We start from the raw sequence: 15,480 nt of genomic DNA, 5'->3' as shown, positions 1-15,480 counted from the left end.
ATCAAGCTTGTTTACTTTTAGGACGCTACAAGATAAAAGATAGTATTTCCCTTCTATTAATCTTTCTTCGTGGCTATTTTATAAATATTGAAAATGTGAACGTTGTGGAGGGAAGAAGCACAAATCATTCGCCAAGCCGACCTTGGCGAAGGCCTGCAGTCATTTCCACCGTGCGGGTTTGGACAGAGGCCGTCTGGCTTTGGATTCACTCATGGTGTGATGTAATGCCGAGCATGGAGCCAACGCTCGTGCGTTACGACGAGTCTGCCCAGAGTGCCTCCAAACATACGGCTGCATTGTCTAGTCTCTTAAGAGTTGCCATAAAGGTGCATTGGGAACTTTCAATCAAAAATTTGGGGGGGTAAAATATATCACATCAAAGCTTTAAACTGTGAAAAGTTTTGAGTTCCTCCAAACTTACCTTGCTGGTGCTTGTGAGGTGGGGTGGAGGTAATGGTGTGCAGCTGGTCGCTTTCAATTTTAACCATGGAGGAGAAAAGGGGAGGAGAACGACAACTCCAGTCTTCTTTCATAATAACAGTTTGATTCAAGTGTATAATTATCATGTCAGTTTCTTTTCTACAAATCCCAATGAAGTTGGGACATTGTGTAAAATGTAAATAAAGTGAGAATGCTATGATTTGCAAAATAGATTCATTGGAATACACTACAAAGAGGATATTTAACATTGAAAATGATACGTATTGTTTTATGTTTTGATTGTCATCAAATGTTCACCCATTTTTGAATTTGTGGGTACATACAGCCCAAACAAACAAACCCATTTAAATTGGAGTCTTTTTTTTGGGGGGGGAATGTGTGCCAAAGTCAGCGCAGAAAACTGACCCAGTATGTGTTTGTCAATGGCGTCCATTTGAGCCACGCTGAGTAATATTTTGCAATCAAAATGTGCAATGAAGGCCGTCATTGACTTGAGCATTGAGTAACCCAGTGTGTCGTACATGCACGGTCGTGATTTTACATCCTGTTAGTGCGTCTTGAAAGCCATGGTGACATCACTGTTGAATCAAGTCTGCCTTGTGTGGTCACCGGGAAGCCAATGCAAGAGAAGCACGCTTCTTGAGTCCCGGTGAAGTTCCACTCTAACCTAAATGTGAATTGACTGTGGGAATGACTCCCCCCCCTCAGAACTTTTTGAGGGGAGGGTCGCGTCACGCCCACCCAGCACTCTGGCATGGGGTGGAGGAAGAGTACAAATAACATGCAGATAACAGCAAATACACATTTTCCATTCAGGTGCTCCACGGGTGACATTTCCACTCCAAAAACATGGCTCAAGGTAAGTCATACTCGCTTAGATTGATGCCAGTTTTTATTTTTTATCCAGCATGAAAATGGAATTCTTTTGGTCTTTTATGTGTGATTTCACCGGAACTTTTTCTGCACCCCCATCACACTTCTTAAGCATGTACAGTATGCATGTTAAAAATAATACCAATAATAAATCACTGATATTTGAAACTTTTGAAACTGGACCACTTATAGAATCTGAGCAGCTGGGGCTTAGTTCCTCTCATCGACTCCCCTGGGAGGAATTCCAACAACTCTTAAGAGAAATCAGTCAAATGGGCAGATGACCTTTATTGTCAGTCTGGACAATTAGCAGCATGCCATCGTCTATCTTTAGATGATTGTGCTTAAAATAGATGCATGTTTTCAACAGGAGCAAGTACTCATAATGTTGCAATTAAAAATAAAATTCCATAATAAGTCCGTTTTTTATGTTACAAGGTGTAATATTACAATTAAAATGTCGCAATAGTATAGATAAGATTAAAGTCTGAATATTTTTAAAAGTCAATTAAGCTCAAAGTTTTACCAAGAATTGTAAAACTGTTTATGCACGCTGCCTTTTCAATCGCTTTACACGTTTAACATGCTAAAACAACACGTTTCAATGTTACACTTCTATCTTTAGTACAATGTCGCCTGCTTTCCAGCTTCGGGAATTTCCACAAAGCATCCGTAAAAAATGTCTCATACACATTTTTGCATGCACATTTCCCAAAGTCAATGTTGTGTTTTCACAGAAAAGCTCCAGGCACATGATTGTTGTCTTTTGGCCTTATAAGGTAAACTTAGGCCTCCGCTGCACTTTTTGACGCAAGTAGCTCGATAATCGCAAGAGTGTGGGAGTGTTCCGTCAAGGCTGGATTGTTTGTTGTATATGTGCAAGTAAATTTGATGTACTGGTTTTCATCTAAATTGATCCCCAGAGAGGGAGTTAAGACAACTGTTTTGGATTTAAACACAGGCATGGTCAAATGTGTGCATGTGATATTCATCTTTGTAATTGTTTCCACATTCTAATCCGCTTGGAATTGGCTTCAATGTGTGAGTGGATTTTAAAATTCAGAAGAATGTATTAAAATGGATGTGTTGGATGACGGACTTGCAAATGTGGTTTATCACTTTACTAATCCTTTTGTTTCTTGCCCACAGATCAAATGAAATGAAACGAGCAAAAGTTGTGCTAAGCCGATCCGCATTTCTCCCGAGCTAAATCATGTTGGCATCTTTCAGGAATTTGCTCCAGTTGTTCAACTGACATCTGTTCAATTAAGGAACAAACCAAAGTCGTGCGTGTAGATCACTGCTCAGATTGGATTGCCTTTGGCTTCATATAAATCAGCAGGACGCCTTCGAGGCTTCGTCTGTGTTTACTTTGGTCTCGCCTGACCGTGACATCGCAGACTCGTGTTTGTGTGCAGCCGCTAATACAAAATAGACGGAAGGGTTGTTAACCTTTGGACATGTCATGAATTGGCCGCTTTTGGCAGGAGGCCAACAAGCAAAGCATTAAATAGAAATTGCATGGAGAGGAAGTCAAAGGGTGGGACTGTCTTATAGTCATGGCTCACCCTGGAGAGAAGGAGCGGCTCTACTGTGTGTGTGTGCGTGCGTGTATGATTGTGTACGTGAGCGTGGTGGAAGTAAATATTTCCACCTTGGTTCACAAAAGAGTCCTGCAGTTCACTGTTATCATCATAAACGGAATCGAGAAATGATGAAGAGCTTGGGAATGTCCCGAACTACTAAACCTAACACACCATTTATCTACAAATTCTTAATGACATACTTGGAATGTAATAGGTCTCATGAAAAAGTTTGTCATCCGGAATGCAATGCAACTCACTTGCCACTGTTCCTTTTCTTTTTTAGCTCTAGACATCGATCGCTGCAACTTGGAATGTGACTTCAACAACACAGACCATTACACTGACCTCAACGGGGTGGACCGGCTGATAGTGAGGCGGGGTCAACCCTTTACCATCAGCTTGTATCTTCGTTCGGGAAGCTACCAACCAGGACTTAGCACTCTGCAATGCATTGCTGAGACAGGTGACCCAATTTTTAGCAATTCTTTCTTTGTCAGGGTTCTGAGAGGGCTCACTGACTGGAACATGTTCCAAGTTTCAAAGGTGGAAAGGAGAATCCATTGTGGTTGCGTCCTGTTCGGATGTTACTGGAATTCAGGACACATTACCGACCCGTTTCATGCTGAGACAAGTTTTTTAGCCTATTGTCATTTCAGACATGGAAAGGAGGAAATGAGATGTGGTGTTGATTGATGGGGAAAGGAAACAGATGTGTATTTATTTTTTAAGGGGGGGGTACTGTTGTGTCATTTAGTGAAGATGTGTTTCATTCCTTCCTCCTCCTGGGGCAATATATTTCATTTATCAACTTCTGCTTGTCATCTAACATTTAGTCATTGTCTCCCACCTACCGTGATAAGACTTCTTGCCAACAAATGGTCAGGAAGTGCCGAGATGTGTGTATTGCCTGATAACCGTGTCTATGATATCACATTGAGCATATTTTCATGGGTTCAAGGAGGATCTTTGATTCCATGACCCTCTTGGTTTCCTAGGCGGTGAAAGAGCGTGACCAGACGGAGGCTTATGTAACTTACCAGAACAGCAAAATTAGCCATTTAAGGCCACATGATTTTCAAATCATCGGGGGCATCGTCATTATGTGTTATTTCACTGTTGGTTTACATTAAGAAATTTACAGTTAGGGCAGTTTGAAAATGCTCCCTTGAGTTTTGTTAGCCAGACTCAAATATTTCACTTTTCTTCATTTCTTCAACCATAATTACTTTTGCAGGTCCGCAGCCTTCTGAACAATACGGCACCCGGGCCTTGTTTGGTCTGTCCGCCAACGTCGACACGTCGCGCTGGAGTGCGGCGGTCGTCAGTCCCCCTGGAGACAGCGTGGCGCTGTCCCTCTGCGCTGCCCCCGATGCACCCATCGGACGTTACAACCTGAGCTTGGGACACTCTGCACGGATTGACTTCATCCTGTTGTTTAACCCCTGGTGTTCAGGTGGATCAACTCAACCTGGTTCTTGAAGAACATATGAATTGATTGATTGAGACAAAATAAGCTAAATGAGTGAGCAGCATTATCTCGAATAAATCCCGTTTCTTGGCAACAGGAGATGCTGTATATCTGGACAATAAGGAGAGTTTGGAAGAATATGTCTTGTCCCAGGATGGGATCATCTTTCGGGGCGATGCCAAACATCCAATAGCGACTCCATGGAACTTTGGCCAGGTACCAACATCAACACTGAAGCAGCCAGACTCACTCCACACATGCATACGGTTGTTTAGAGCCAACGCTCTGCAGAATCACACATTTGTAAGACTTCAGAGTAACACCTGCAATGTCCAGAGTATTATGCAATCTGGCAGGAGGCAGAGGAGGATTGTTTTTGTTTCCAGTTTCTCTTGGCATCGCCAGCACGTGATTACTGAAGCTTTATGTGCTTTCGCCGCACCTGTTTCCAAAACATGTCTCTCACATATGTTCTTCAGATAAAGGGCGGCAATAACTTTGTTTCTTTTGATGCACAGTTTGAAAGTGGAATCCTGGATGTGTGTTTGAGGATTTTGGATATGAATCCCAAATATCGACGTAATCCAGGCAAAGACTGCTCAGGCAGGAGAAATCCCATCTATGTGTCCAGAGTTCTCAGTGCCATGGTGAGTTGACTGACTACATTATTTTATTTTATTTTATTTTGAGCTGCAGGTTGACATTCCTTTTTGCCTTACAGGTGAATTTCAATGATGATGACAAAGGGGTTTTGCAGGGAAACTGGACAAACAAATTTGACGGAGGGGTGAGCCCCATGTTCTGGAAGGGCAGTGTGGAGATTCTGCGTTGCTGGGACACACAAAGTTGTCAGCCTGTTCGTTTCGGACAGTGCTGGGTGTTTGCTGCTGTTGCCTGCTCAAGTAAGATAAGACTTTGTATATAGAGTGTGGCAATCTATCGCAATGAAACACACTTTGCCTTACACGGAGACAATGCTGATATGTAAAGTATTGCAATAACCACACATTTATCACACTGTAGTTTCCAGAGCTCTTGGCATCCCCTGCAGAGTGGTCACCAACTATTCCTCAGCACATGACGTTAACAGCAACCTGGTGATCGAACGCTACATCAACGAGAACGGGGAACTCATTCGATCCAGAGAAATGATCTGGTATCTATTTATTATAAAACATTGAAGTCTAGAAGCAACTTTGGCTGAGAGCTCTCTGAATGTGTGTATTGCGTATTGTGTATTGTTTATCGTGCGGGTATCTGTAGGAACTATCACTGCTGGGTGGAGAGCTGGATGAGCCGACCAGACTTAATTAGTTCCGCTTATAACGGCTGGCAAGCCAGTGACCCCACACCTCAAGAAAAAAGTGACGGTAACCAACATTTTTGATGACCACATCTCCGAATTGCGGTGGATCACGTCGCATCACACACCTTCTTTTCCTCAGGAGTGTTTTGTTGTGGGCCCATCCCTGTCAGGGCCATTAAGGACGGTGAGCTCATGTACAAGTACGACGCTCCCTTTGTCTTTGCCGAAGTCAACGCTGACGTCATCACCACCATGAAGAAAAAAGACGGCAGCACATCGAAAGTCACCTCGACCCAACTGGTGGGGAAGAAGATCAGCACCAAAAGCATTGGCAGCGACCACAGAGAAGACATCACTCATCTGTACAAGCATCCCGAAGGTAAGCAGGCAGCATGGGTGAAGTTCATTCATTGGGAAGAAAAAATAAAATAAAATTCTGTGCTCAGGTTCTGATGAAGAGCGCGAGGCCTTCAAGAAAGCCAACCACCAAAATAAACTTCTCCAGCAGCAGGACAACCAAGGCCTGAACGTGACTATCAAAGTGTCCCCGGAGATGAAAAAGGGCTGCGACTTTGACGTGTTTGCTTTGGTTAGCAACAACACACAGAGCGACAAAAAGTGCCGCCTGCTCTTTGGATCCTGTGCCGTGTCCTATAACGGCAATCAGGGAGGGAACTGCGGCTTCAAAGATTTACTCAATGTTGAGCTGTCACCTGGAGGAGGTGAGCCAGCCGTCGGAATCGTCATCAAATGACACAACTCATGTATTATTTTCTTCCAGCCAGGAAGGTTCCGCTAAGGCTCAACTACTCCAAATATGGTGGGCAGCTCACCGAAGATAACATGATCCGTCTGGCAGCTCTCCTGTTTGACTACGCCACTCGAGAAGCCACGCTGGCAGTGAGAAACATTGTGCTGGACAATCCTGAAATTCAAGTCCGAGTGAGTGTTAGTGATGAGAGAAGCGTGTATTTTGATTGCACTCAAAATGATGCTAATTGTGTCTTTTGCAGATTTTGGGTGAACCCAAGGAGAATCGAAAACTGGCGGCCGAGATCACGCTAAAAAATCCTTTGCCGGAGCCATTGGAGAATTGCTGCTTCAGCATGGAGGGGGCTAACCTGACTGGAGGAAGCGTCGTCTCGGAGAGGTTGGATATCTCTGTCAGCATGTCTGATGTCTATTTTCCAGGGACTGGCGTTATCAAATTGTATGTCATTGCTTTCCAACACTGGGAAAAAGAAATAACTTTGATCTTAATCTCTACTGGAGGTAAACACAGGTTTTGTCAGTTCAAAAAGATAACACTGCCATAATTAGAATATAAATGCTGATTAGTCATGTAAATATTTAGTTCACCGGAGGCTTGTGAGATTGCTTGGCACTAATGTTTGCTTTGACCCGCAGGCTGAGCTTTCCGGTGGGACCTGGGGAAGACGCCAAGGTGAAAATGTACTTCACTCCCACCCACAGCGGACTGAGAAAGCTGGTGGTGGATTTTGACAGTAGCAAGTTGTGTCACGTCAAGGGCTACAAAAACGTCATCATTGGAAAGTAATCGCGTTACGAGACAGAAGCAATATGAAGGTGTCACTTTAGTTTTTATCATATGTAAAATGTATCCCTATAAAGTTTTTATGTAGTGTAATGAGTGTTTATATTTTTGTATGTAAAACGGCACATGACTTTAAACAGGCATTTCTTCCAAATATAAATTTGAAGAGACATTTGGAATAATGTTTTTATCATTGTCAATAAGTGTGTGTGTCAATGTTGTTTTTATTGGCACAAATATTTAAGGCAACTAAGAATGAATTAAGAAGCAATTTACGTAGAACTGACTTCCACATTCGAATTTCAAAACAAATGGAATGATTTTTTTTTTCGTCTCACCCCTTGGTTCATGCCTTGTGTTTGAATGATATGCCGGGTCATACCAAAGACTATAAAAATGGGACCCATTGCCTCCCTGCTTGGCACTCAGCATTAAGGGTTGGAATTGGGGGGTTAGATCACCAACTGATTCCCGAGCGCGGCACCGCTGCTGCTCACTGCTCCCCTCTCCCCCAGGGGATGGATTAAAATCACATGGGGATGGGTTAAATGCAGAGGACAAATTTCACCACACCCAGGTGTGTGTGTGACGATCATTGGGACTTTTTTAATCTTTAATATAATACATTTGTGGACTGCATGTAGCCAGACTCTTTATGCCGCACTACTAATTTTTTTCTTCTTCTAGTTTTCATCCTATGTTACCATCTGTGGGAGCTGTTATGACATCACAAATGAAGACTGACTGTATTCCATATTTTGTTTTACTTGAGTTATGTGACAACACTGCCCTCCACTGCCAACAGTCAAAAATTATTAAACGTGTTGAAAATACAAGACACCTTCAAGTTTTTGGGAGTATTTAACTCCAAGAGTGCGTAAATAAAGATTTATGTGGACATACTAGTTAAATTCTAAAAGAAACACAAAGTGTAAAATAGGTTGAGAAAGACCTGCAACATAGTAGGCATGAAGGTACACAAACTGTTTTACTGGATCGTAGTGGATAAAATGATAGGAAATGAGAATAGCAATTACAAGACAGCCAATATTGTTGTTGAAGGCATACATTTAAAACTAAAAACATTCGAAACAAAAACATTTTTCAAAAGGTCTTGAAGCCACCCTTAGACGTGATAATAAATATTTTACTTACATTTGCCCATTCAAAGTTTATCGCTTATCCTCCTTAACGTCAACTTCCTCCAACATTACAAAAACATGCCAAGTTCATTAAAGTTCCAGTCCAGCCACAAATCGAATGAGGCCAAGTGGCAGGGAAAACAGATGGTTGTTTCCTTTCAATTGGGAATTAATTGTACATTCCTGCAAATGGAGATTAGCAACACATCAAAAAAAATTCTGTGCTAGTAATGATTACCTGTTTACAAAAAAAAAAAACAGCTGCAGAGGTTCGACTCATAAAAAGTACATCCATTTCATATTTAAAACAAAGCAAAAAGATGGAAGGCGGCAACAATAAAAATGATGCGGACGATGAGAATGATCACCTTCTTAGTCACGAACATGCACGCTAAGAAACAGACTTTGTCGTCAGTCAGTCGTGTCGTGACCCCATCTCCTTTTCGTCTTTCTCTCTCCTGTGCTGGCTGCCCCGCTGGTCCGAGCGACGGCGCGATCCGTGGACGTCGGAGCTCTGGCGAGGCTCCACGTGGAGGTAGGCCCGAACGTGATGGCGCTGCGCCACAGAGCCGCTGAAGTCAATGACGCGACACTCGTAGGTGCCCTCGTCCGACGGCTTGACGCTGGACAGGCGTAGCTTGTGTGAAATGTTGCTGCCGGCTACTTTCACCACCTAAGAGGCACGCGGACTTACTGACTTGTTTTTACTGATGAGTGAAGGCAAATGATGCAAAATGGAGGAGTCTCGTCCTTCAGTGTGGAGCTCAACTGAAAAGCGGAAACGTGTCTTTGTACTTACGCTAATTTTAGTGGCGTCTTTCAACGTCTCCTCCAGAGGAACAACCTGCACAAAAATATAAAATGTCAGAAAATGTCAGAAACATTTCAACTTCATTGACGATACAAAGGCAGAGTCTGCAAAGAACTGATTAGATAACATTTGTATGTATAATTTGACATTTTTTGTCATCCGTGACTTTAATCATCCCATAAAACTCAAAGAGCTGTTTGGGAGTCAAACGATCCAATCTTTTGGCTAGATTGAAAAAACATTTGCCTGAATCCCTCATCACTATTCTTCATGTTGTTTTTCCTCCTTAAATTGCTATTTTGTACGCTATCTGATCTTTATGTATGATTTTTCCTCATCTCATATATTTGCCTATATTGCACAAGGTTTTCCTCAAGAGCCACCCATCTCCGAGTTCTGCAAAATATGCGTGCGCACTTGCACAGATGCATTTCTTTTGGGCATTGGTATGAATTATGCATGGCGTAGCCGTTTTCAAAATCTATTTATTTTTCAGTGCCAATTACAGTGTCTGCAGGCTCCGCAGGAGAGTGTAAGTGGCCCCATTCGGGGAGGGAGTCAACCTGTTCCTCCAGTGCTGGCTGGAGTCAATTAGTAATTATCCACTCATTTCTGTTCCGTGGGATTTATGGTAGATAATATCTTGGTACAGTGACCAATTCTGCATTCATAAGTCAACTAATCTCTCCAAAACTACTGACTGAGCAAACCTAATGCTTGGCAAAGTGAACCCATGAGGTCCTCTTTTGATTACTGATGCCATTTAATGCCCCTCTTGTTCTTTTAATTCATTCTTACAGCCCTACAAAATATAGCAACGTCCGTACCGTCATTAGTGTTAAAATTGGAAACATCCATCATCGATTGGCCCTCAAAGAAAAACGTACACACATTACATGGTCCAGTTGCCAGTGAAACACTAAATAATGAATGATCTATAAATCTTGGTCATCCTTGAGAGCATCCATTAACAAAACAGTGGAGACTTGCATGAAAAACAAATATGCCCAAAAATGTAAGCCATCTCTTTTGCAATTAGTAACAATAGAAAAGTGCCTTGCTGCTTACATCATTTGTGATATGTGCAGGCTTCTTGGGTCCGTGTCTGTGCTCCTTGGTGTACCACCACTGGATCTCCAGAGAAGAAGGAGAACCTGCGCCGCGGAAGGAACACGCCATCTCTACATCCTCGCCACTCTGCGTCGTGATGTCGTGGGGCACCTCTGTGAATAAAGCTGGGAGAGAGCCATTGAAAGATTGACAACTGCTTGTAATCTCTTTACGTCTTTACGGATGCCAGCCCGAGAGAATTGTCACCTTCAGAAACTATGTGAAGGGCAGCTTTATCGATGAGCTGCAGCCTGTCTTCTTACTAAGTAGCTGGTGGCATTATCAACTGCTTTAAATATTGTCTTTTCCTTTTCGGTACAAAAGTTCTAACGCTGGTGATATGCACTGCAAAGAATCTCCGTACTTAAAATCAAGTCAGAGAATGGGGAAAGCCTTGACAAGGAATTCTGTATCATTTGAACTACCTGACCTTTTAGAGTCGCGTCCTTGATGCATTTTCAACTCACGGCCTGCCTGTGGTCTCATTTGTCAAGAGAAGCGAGGCGGTAGAGGTGAACTGATGTCGATGTGACTCAAAGAGTTAAGCAAAGTTAAGTCCCGCACAAAAACGTAGTCTGACAACAAGACAAAGAACTTTAAGGGAATACCAGTCACACTAAATCCTGTCTCCACTTTTTTGTTGAAACCATGTGACTTTCCATTCCAACGTCATTGCCTTATTATCGCCCTGTTTGATCTTTGTCGTCTATTATTTCACATTGTGACAGAATGCTCCTTTCGTCCCACTTTGAATTGCCAGCGTGTGTGTGTGTACGTCCGTGCGTGTGTGTGTGTGTGTGCATGCTTACATTGCAGCATGACTTCTGAAGCAGTTCTTTTTTTTTTTTCCCTGAAGCTTCCAGTGCTTATTTTTTAGCCATCTTTGACTGTCTCCTAACTGCCTCTAGCTGTGTCATTTAAAGCAGAGAAACTCTCCTCGATGTCCCTGAACTGTTTCATCCCTCGTGGCAGGTACATTTGGCGCACACCTTCCGTGCCACACAGAATCAATCAGTCCACAGACAACAACACGCCGATCGCAATCCGATTACGTCTCCACCGGGTCGATGCTCATCGCAATCTAATCATCAAATCGGCTCTGTGTCCGTCTTCCCTCGCTTACCACCATCATGAAATCTTGCACTGCCTTCCACTGAGGAAGAATATATATCGGTGCATGATGAACACTGCTGCTTCAAATCTCGCTACCACTCTGAAATTTGTGACAAATATCATCATCATCTGTTTCGGACTTTAAGATCCCCGCACCAAAACCAAAGGAACAACACGCAGTAATTTAAATGAAACAGTCCAGTATGTAAATCCAACTAATGGACTGAGCCAGCTGCCGGAGGCTTGCTGAACTGACCTTCCTGAGCATATATTCGACTTGGCAGAAGGCTCTTCCAGCAAAGGCAAGGAATGATTGTTTCATGATGCACGTCCACAACATGCATTTTTAAAGGGATCGTCGGTGGCATTTTTCACCGCACTGCATATTGAACTCCGAGAGAGCGAAGAGACCACGAGGACTTGAGAAGAGGCTGCTTGCTGGCCACAGAAGACTCATTAAAAATGAAAGAGGGATAGGAATAGAACCTATAAATGTAAACAGAAAAATACACACACACACACACACGTGACTCAAGCCCAAGAGGGATAAGTCCAAATCAAATATTTTTTTTCTTCAGGTCAGAAGGAAAATTAGTTGGATAAATCAAGAGTGAGTGGCAGAGTGGGGGTCAAAGCACGATTCTTCTTCTTGGCCCATGGAGCTTTTTCAAGAGGACTTAATTAAAGAGGATGTATCAGCATGGACAAGAAGTGTGTGTTTTGTGTGTAAGCTTCCGTGCTTTTTTTTTCCCCCACACCATTTTCAAAGATGCACCAGACAGACACAAAAAACACAATTGCAGCAAACCTTTGTCACACTCAAGTTGAAATTGTTTGGTTCAGTCTCACTCAAATGCATAATAGAGCTTTCGTTACCATGACAACCAAGGATGGCGCAACAGTGCCCTGTGTTGCCAACTCAGAGATGTTTTTGACTCCAACTAACCCCTTTTTTTCTTTCACTTAAAGCCGCATTGAAAAATCTGATGAGTTGCGAAATTTTGGAGGACACCAACTGCTATATTAGATTTTATAATAAGGGCAGGTTAAAATAACAGCAGTGCAAAGCAGTCTCTGAGTCCATTTCTTGTGCATTTGCCTCTTGAGGACCTCACCCTGCCTTAAGAAATGATCTGAAAGCAAGTTCTGCAGATTTGCACTGGGAGGTGTTCTTTCCCTAATGGCTTTAATAATCAACAAAAGCTAAAGCCAAAATTGAATGAAGCTTGTGTAAAAAGAAACTTACTTACTATTGATCTTTTTCGCTAAAATTGTCACTCTTGTACTCGTGCAAATAAAGCTTATTTATTTAATGAATGAATAATCGAAAACCCTTTGATTATTTTCATCCAAAGCGAATAAAAATCCATTTCTTGATGTATACAGCGCTGCTACTTCACTTCACGTCTCTGCTGATTCAAATACTCTTATGAAAACATTTTATCACCCTGGCTTGTAATGACAGGAGTTTTCCTTGTACTAAGATTGCTCACAGCTCCAAATGGCGAGAGGGGTGAAAACACAACATTACATACTGATAAACAAAAATAAGTCATGTGGGAATTTGCCAGAAAGTCAATAATGTTGCATTAGGTTCAGATTCAGCAACGGGATAAACAGACAGCCAGCTCCTCGGGGAAATAAGTGGATGCTGTGAGCCCTTCAGCCTCCATTCAAGGTGGACGGTAAAAATCATGAACTAAGAGTAGAGAGCAGCTGCCTGCCTGTTGCTGCGGATCATCCGAACCCGCGGCATGAATTCTTCATATCCTCGGGGACGTAACAAACGAGGGGCTACTTCCACTTCCTCCCAGTGTGTGTGAGAACATGTATTAACATGCCTTGTTGACAACTCGCACCCGGGCCGAACTCACGGGAGATGAATACAAACGTCACGCTCTGTCGGAGATTGTGCACGGCCATCAAAAGATGCGAATTGAAGTACAATCGAGTGCGGCGCCGACTGACCCGCTCTCATCTCTACCTGAATTGATGCGTTTTAAATGAGATGGAGCCCAAGCACGTCTGTATAGTTCATGTACTGTGTGTGTGTGTGTATATATATATATATATATATTTTTTTTTTTTTCTTTTTTGTACATTGCGTCCATTTTACCTAGTATGTTACCAAATGTGAATTTTCTTAAATGAAGTTTATACTTATCTGACATTGTCAGATATTGTTTCACAAATGCAAATCTACCAATTAATCAGTTTGAGCACAGTCCAAGCACTATTAAGTGAGACAGCAACACAAAGTGTCATCCTAATTAAGATGACACCATGCTGAGGCCTGACAGATCATTACAGGCACGAAGGGAGCGTTAGTGATGCGCTCACGAGGGATAACGGGAGGAATGCTACCAACTTACCTCCACCCCGAGAGCAAGGACAGACAACAAACCGAGTCTGAGATCTGGTACTATCGTTTGAGCAAACAACCAAAAGATTCTTTGTGCAGCCTTCCCGCCGATACTCACCAACTCGTCCCGCTGATTAATCTTCACAGGACCAATAAGTGTTTCGTGTTGGGAGGCAATTTGATTTCTACTTGAGCTCAAGTGGAAACTGGGCTGCGGGAGCTTAACGGTCCTCAGATGGATGCATTTATCTGAAACAAATGGGTCTGGCTTGCGTCTAACAAGCACTCCAGAGAGCAGCGCTTTCAGGCTCTGCATGAAAGCTCCACTGCTTTGGTGATTCATAGACGAAACCTATGAAATGATTTTTGGAGATTTTTTTTCTGAAGTAGTTTTACTTTTTTTTTTTTTTCATCCTGGTGGCAGCTTGTGATCATAAACCCCCCCACACCCGCTGCCACTCTCATTTCATGGCCTGTTTGAAACCCCACATGAGTGAGAACTCAACAATTATAGCCTATTAGAATGAACTCCCAATGGGAGAAATTTGGCTAATTGATTTTCTAACTTGCTCACCACCGTTAATCCATTTAGAGATGCTGCTTTGGGTACTCATTAATAATGACTGAGTTACCATTAGAAGTGAAGTCAAAGTGATTAAAAAAGGCTCAGCAACATGTACTGTGAAGCATTGGTTACTAAATTTAAAATAAAAAACATGTTCAAGCAGCCCAATTTCATTTTAAAGTTTATTTTTAAACGACATTTTATTTTTTTTCAACTAATTACTATTCAATAAAAACATTCTGCTGCTACCCGTATCAAATTAGTACCTGATCTTGCCTCATCAGTATGATTGGAGTGAATCATGCAGTTCACTCCATGACATCATCATCACCTTGTGTGTGGGGGTGATTAGGACGACATTGAAGAACTGCTTTCATACCTTAAAGGTCGAAAGATGCTCGGAAATTCAATGAATTTCACTTCTCTGGTTGCTTAAAGCTTTCGAGATTAAAATATTTAGAATACTGTTCGTTTCTCTACCACCAGGTTAAATTGGGGAACTTTTATCTGTCAATCATTTCGGTTTTAATAAAGGGCCAAACTAAAAAATGATGAATAATTTTTCATTTAAAAAACAAAATCAGCCTTTTATGCAGTTTTTCTCTGTGCATTTGGACTTTTACATGGCCCTGAGACCAAAGTTGAAACACTGGACTATTTCTATTATCCAGTAACTAAATATCATCCAGTAAATTTAGAATCTAGAATAAAATCCTAAAGAAATGAATAACACCACAATCAAACAATCTCACTCCCAACGAACAGTGCATATTTACATGCAAAGAATTCAAACTCACCATTTCCAGATAAATGATTATCCAGTTCATTTTGTTCTCCATAGAGCGCTGCGTTAAATTGCACATAAAGTCCCACGTAGTGCAAAAGCCCCACTATGCCTCTCATTGCTTCCAAATGTGTCGACGAGTGAGAAGGAAATGTCACATCAGGTGGTGATCATCGGTAAAAGGAGCTCCGCAGCGCTGCAGCCGTCACGGATATGGAACTGAACAGTTATGCACTATTCTGCTGCTCAGCCCGTGGACGTGACGAGGCAGCAAGCGGAAGGAGACGCAAAAGAGCAACGGTGAAGCGGCTAACAGTGAAAGTCAATTACGCGGAGGGATCTCAAACCGACGCTTGCAAATGGT

At 42.4% G+C, this 15,480-nt stretch overlaps 2 protein-coding genes across 3 annotated transcripts; one reads left to right on the top strand and one right to left on the bottom strand.

The window, feature by feature from the left end:
- Nucleotides 1-1,082: 1,082 nt before the first annotated feature.
- tgm2b (transglutaminase 2b) lies at nt 1,083-7,599 on the top strand. The gene is made up of 13 exons (XM_037252287.1): nt 1,083-1,300; nt 3,184-3,363; nt 4,135-4,353; nt 4,466-4,584; nt 4,887-5,015; nt 5,090-5,270; nt 5,392-5,524; nt 5,632-5,738; nt 5,814-6,053; nt 6,121-6,396; nt 6,456-6,616; nt 6,688-6,824; nt 7,082-7,599. Exons 1-13 carry the CDS (start codon nt 1,291-1,293, stop codon nt 7,230-7,232), a joined length of 2,043 nt encoding a protein of 680 aa, XP_037108182.1. The 5' UTR covers nt 1,083-1,290; the 3' UTR covers nt 7,233-7,599.
- Nucleotides 7,600-7,882: 283 nt separating this feature from the next.
- Nucleotides 7,883-15,369, bottom strand: LOC119123295 (V-set and transmembrane domain-containing protein 2-like protein). 2 transcript variants are annotated; one of them, XM_037252291.1, is made up of 5 exons: nt 15,130-15,369; nt 10,251-10,417; nt 9,171-9,215; nt 8,740-9,044; nt 7,883-8,554 (listed from the first exon to the last, which is right to left on the bottom strand). In XM_037252291.1, the coding sequence occupies exons 1-4, from the start codon at nt 15,233-15,235 to the stop codon at nt 8,787-8,789; spliced, it is 576 nt and encodes a 191-aa protein (XP_037108186.1). In that variant the 5' UTR covers nt 15,236-15,369; the 3' UTR covers nt 7,883-8,554; nt 8,740-8,786. The 2 variants fall into 2 exon arrangements, with proteins under 2 accessions (XP_037108186.1, XP_037108185.1); XM_037252290.1 differs by having other exon boundaries at nt 7,883-9,044; nt 15,130-15,368.
- Between the last annotated feature and the right edge of the window lie 111 nt (nt 15,370-15,480).

Source organism: Syngnathus acus, chromosome 5 (assembly GCF_901709675.1).
Source record: "Syngnathus acus chromosome 5, fSynAcu1.2, whole genome shotgun sequence".
Taxonomy (NCBI): domain Eukaryota; kingdom Metazoa; phylum Chordata; class Actinopteri; order Syngnathiformes; family Syngnathidae; genus Syngnathus; species Syngnathus acus.
This window is presented reverse-complemented; position numbering and strand designations above follow the sequence as displayed.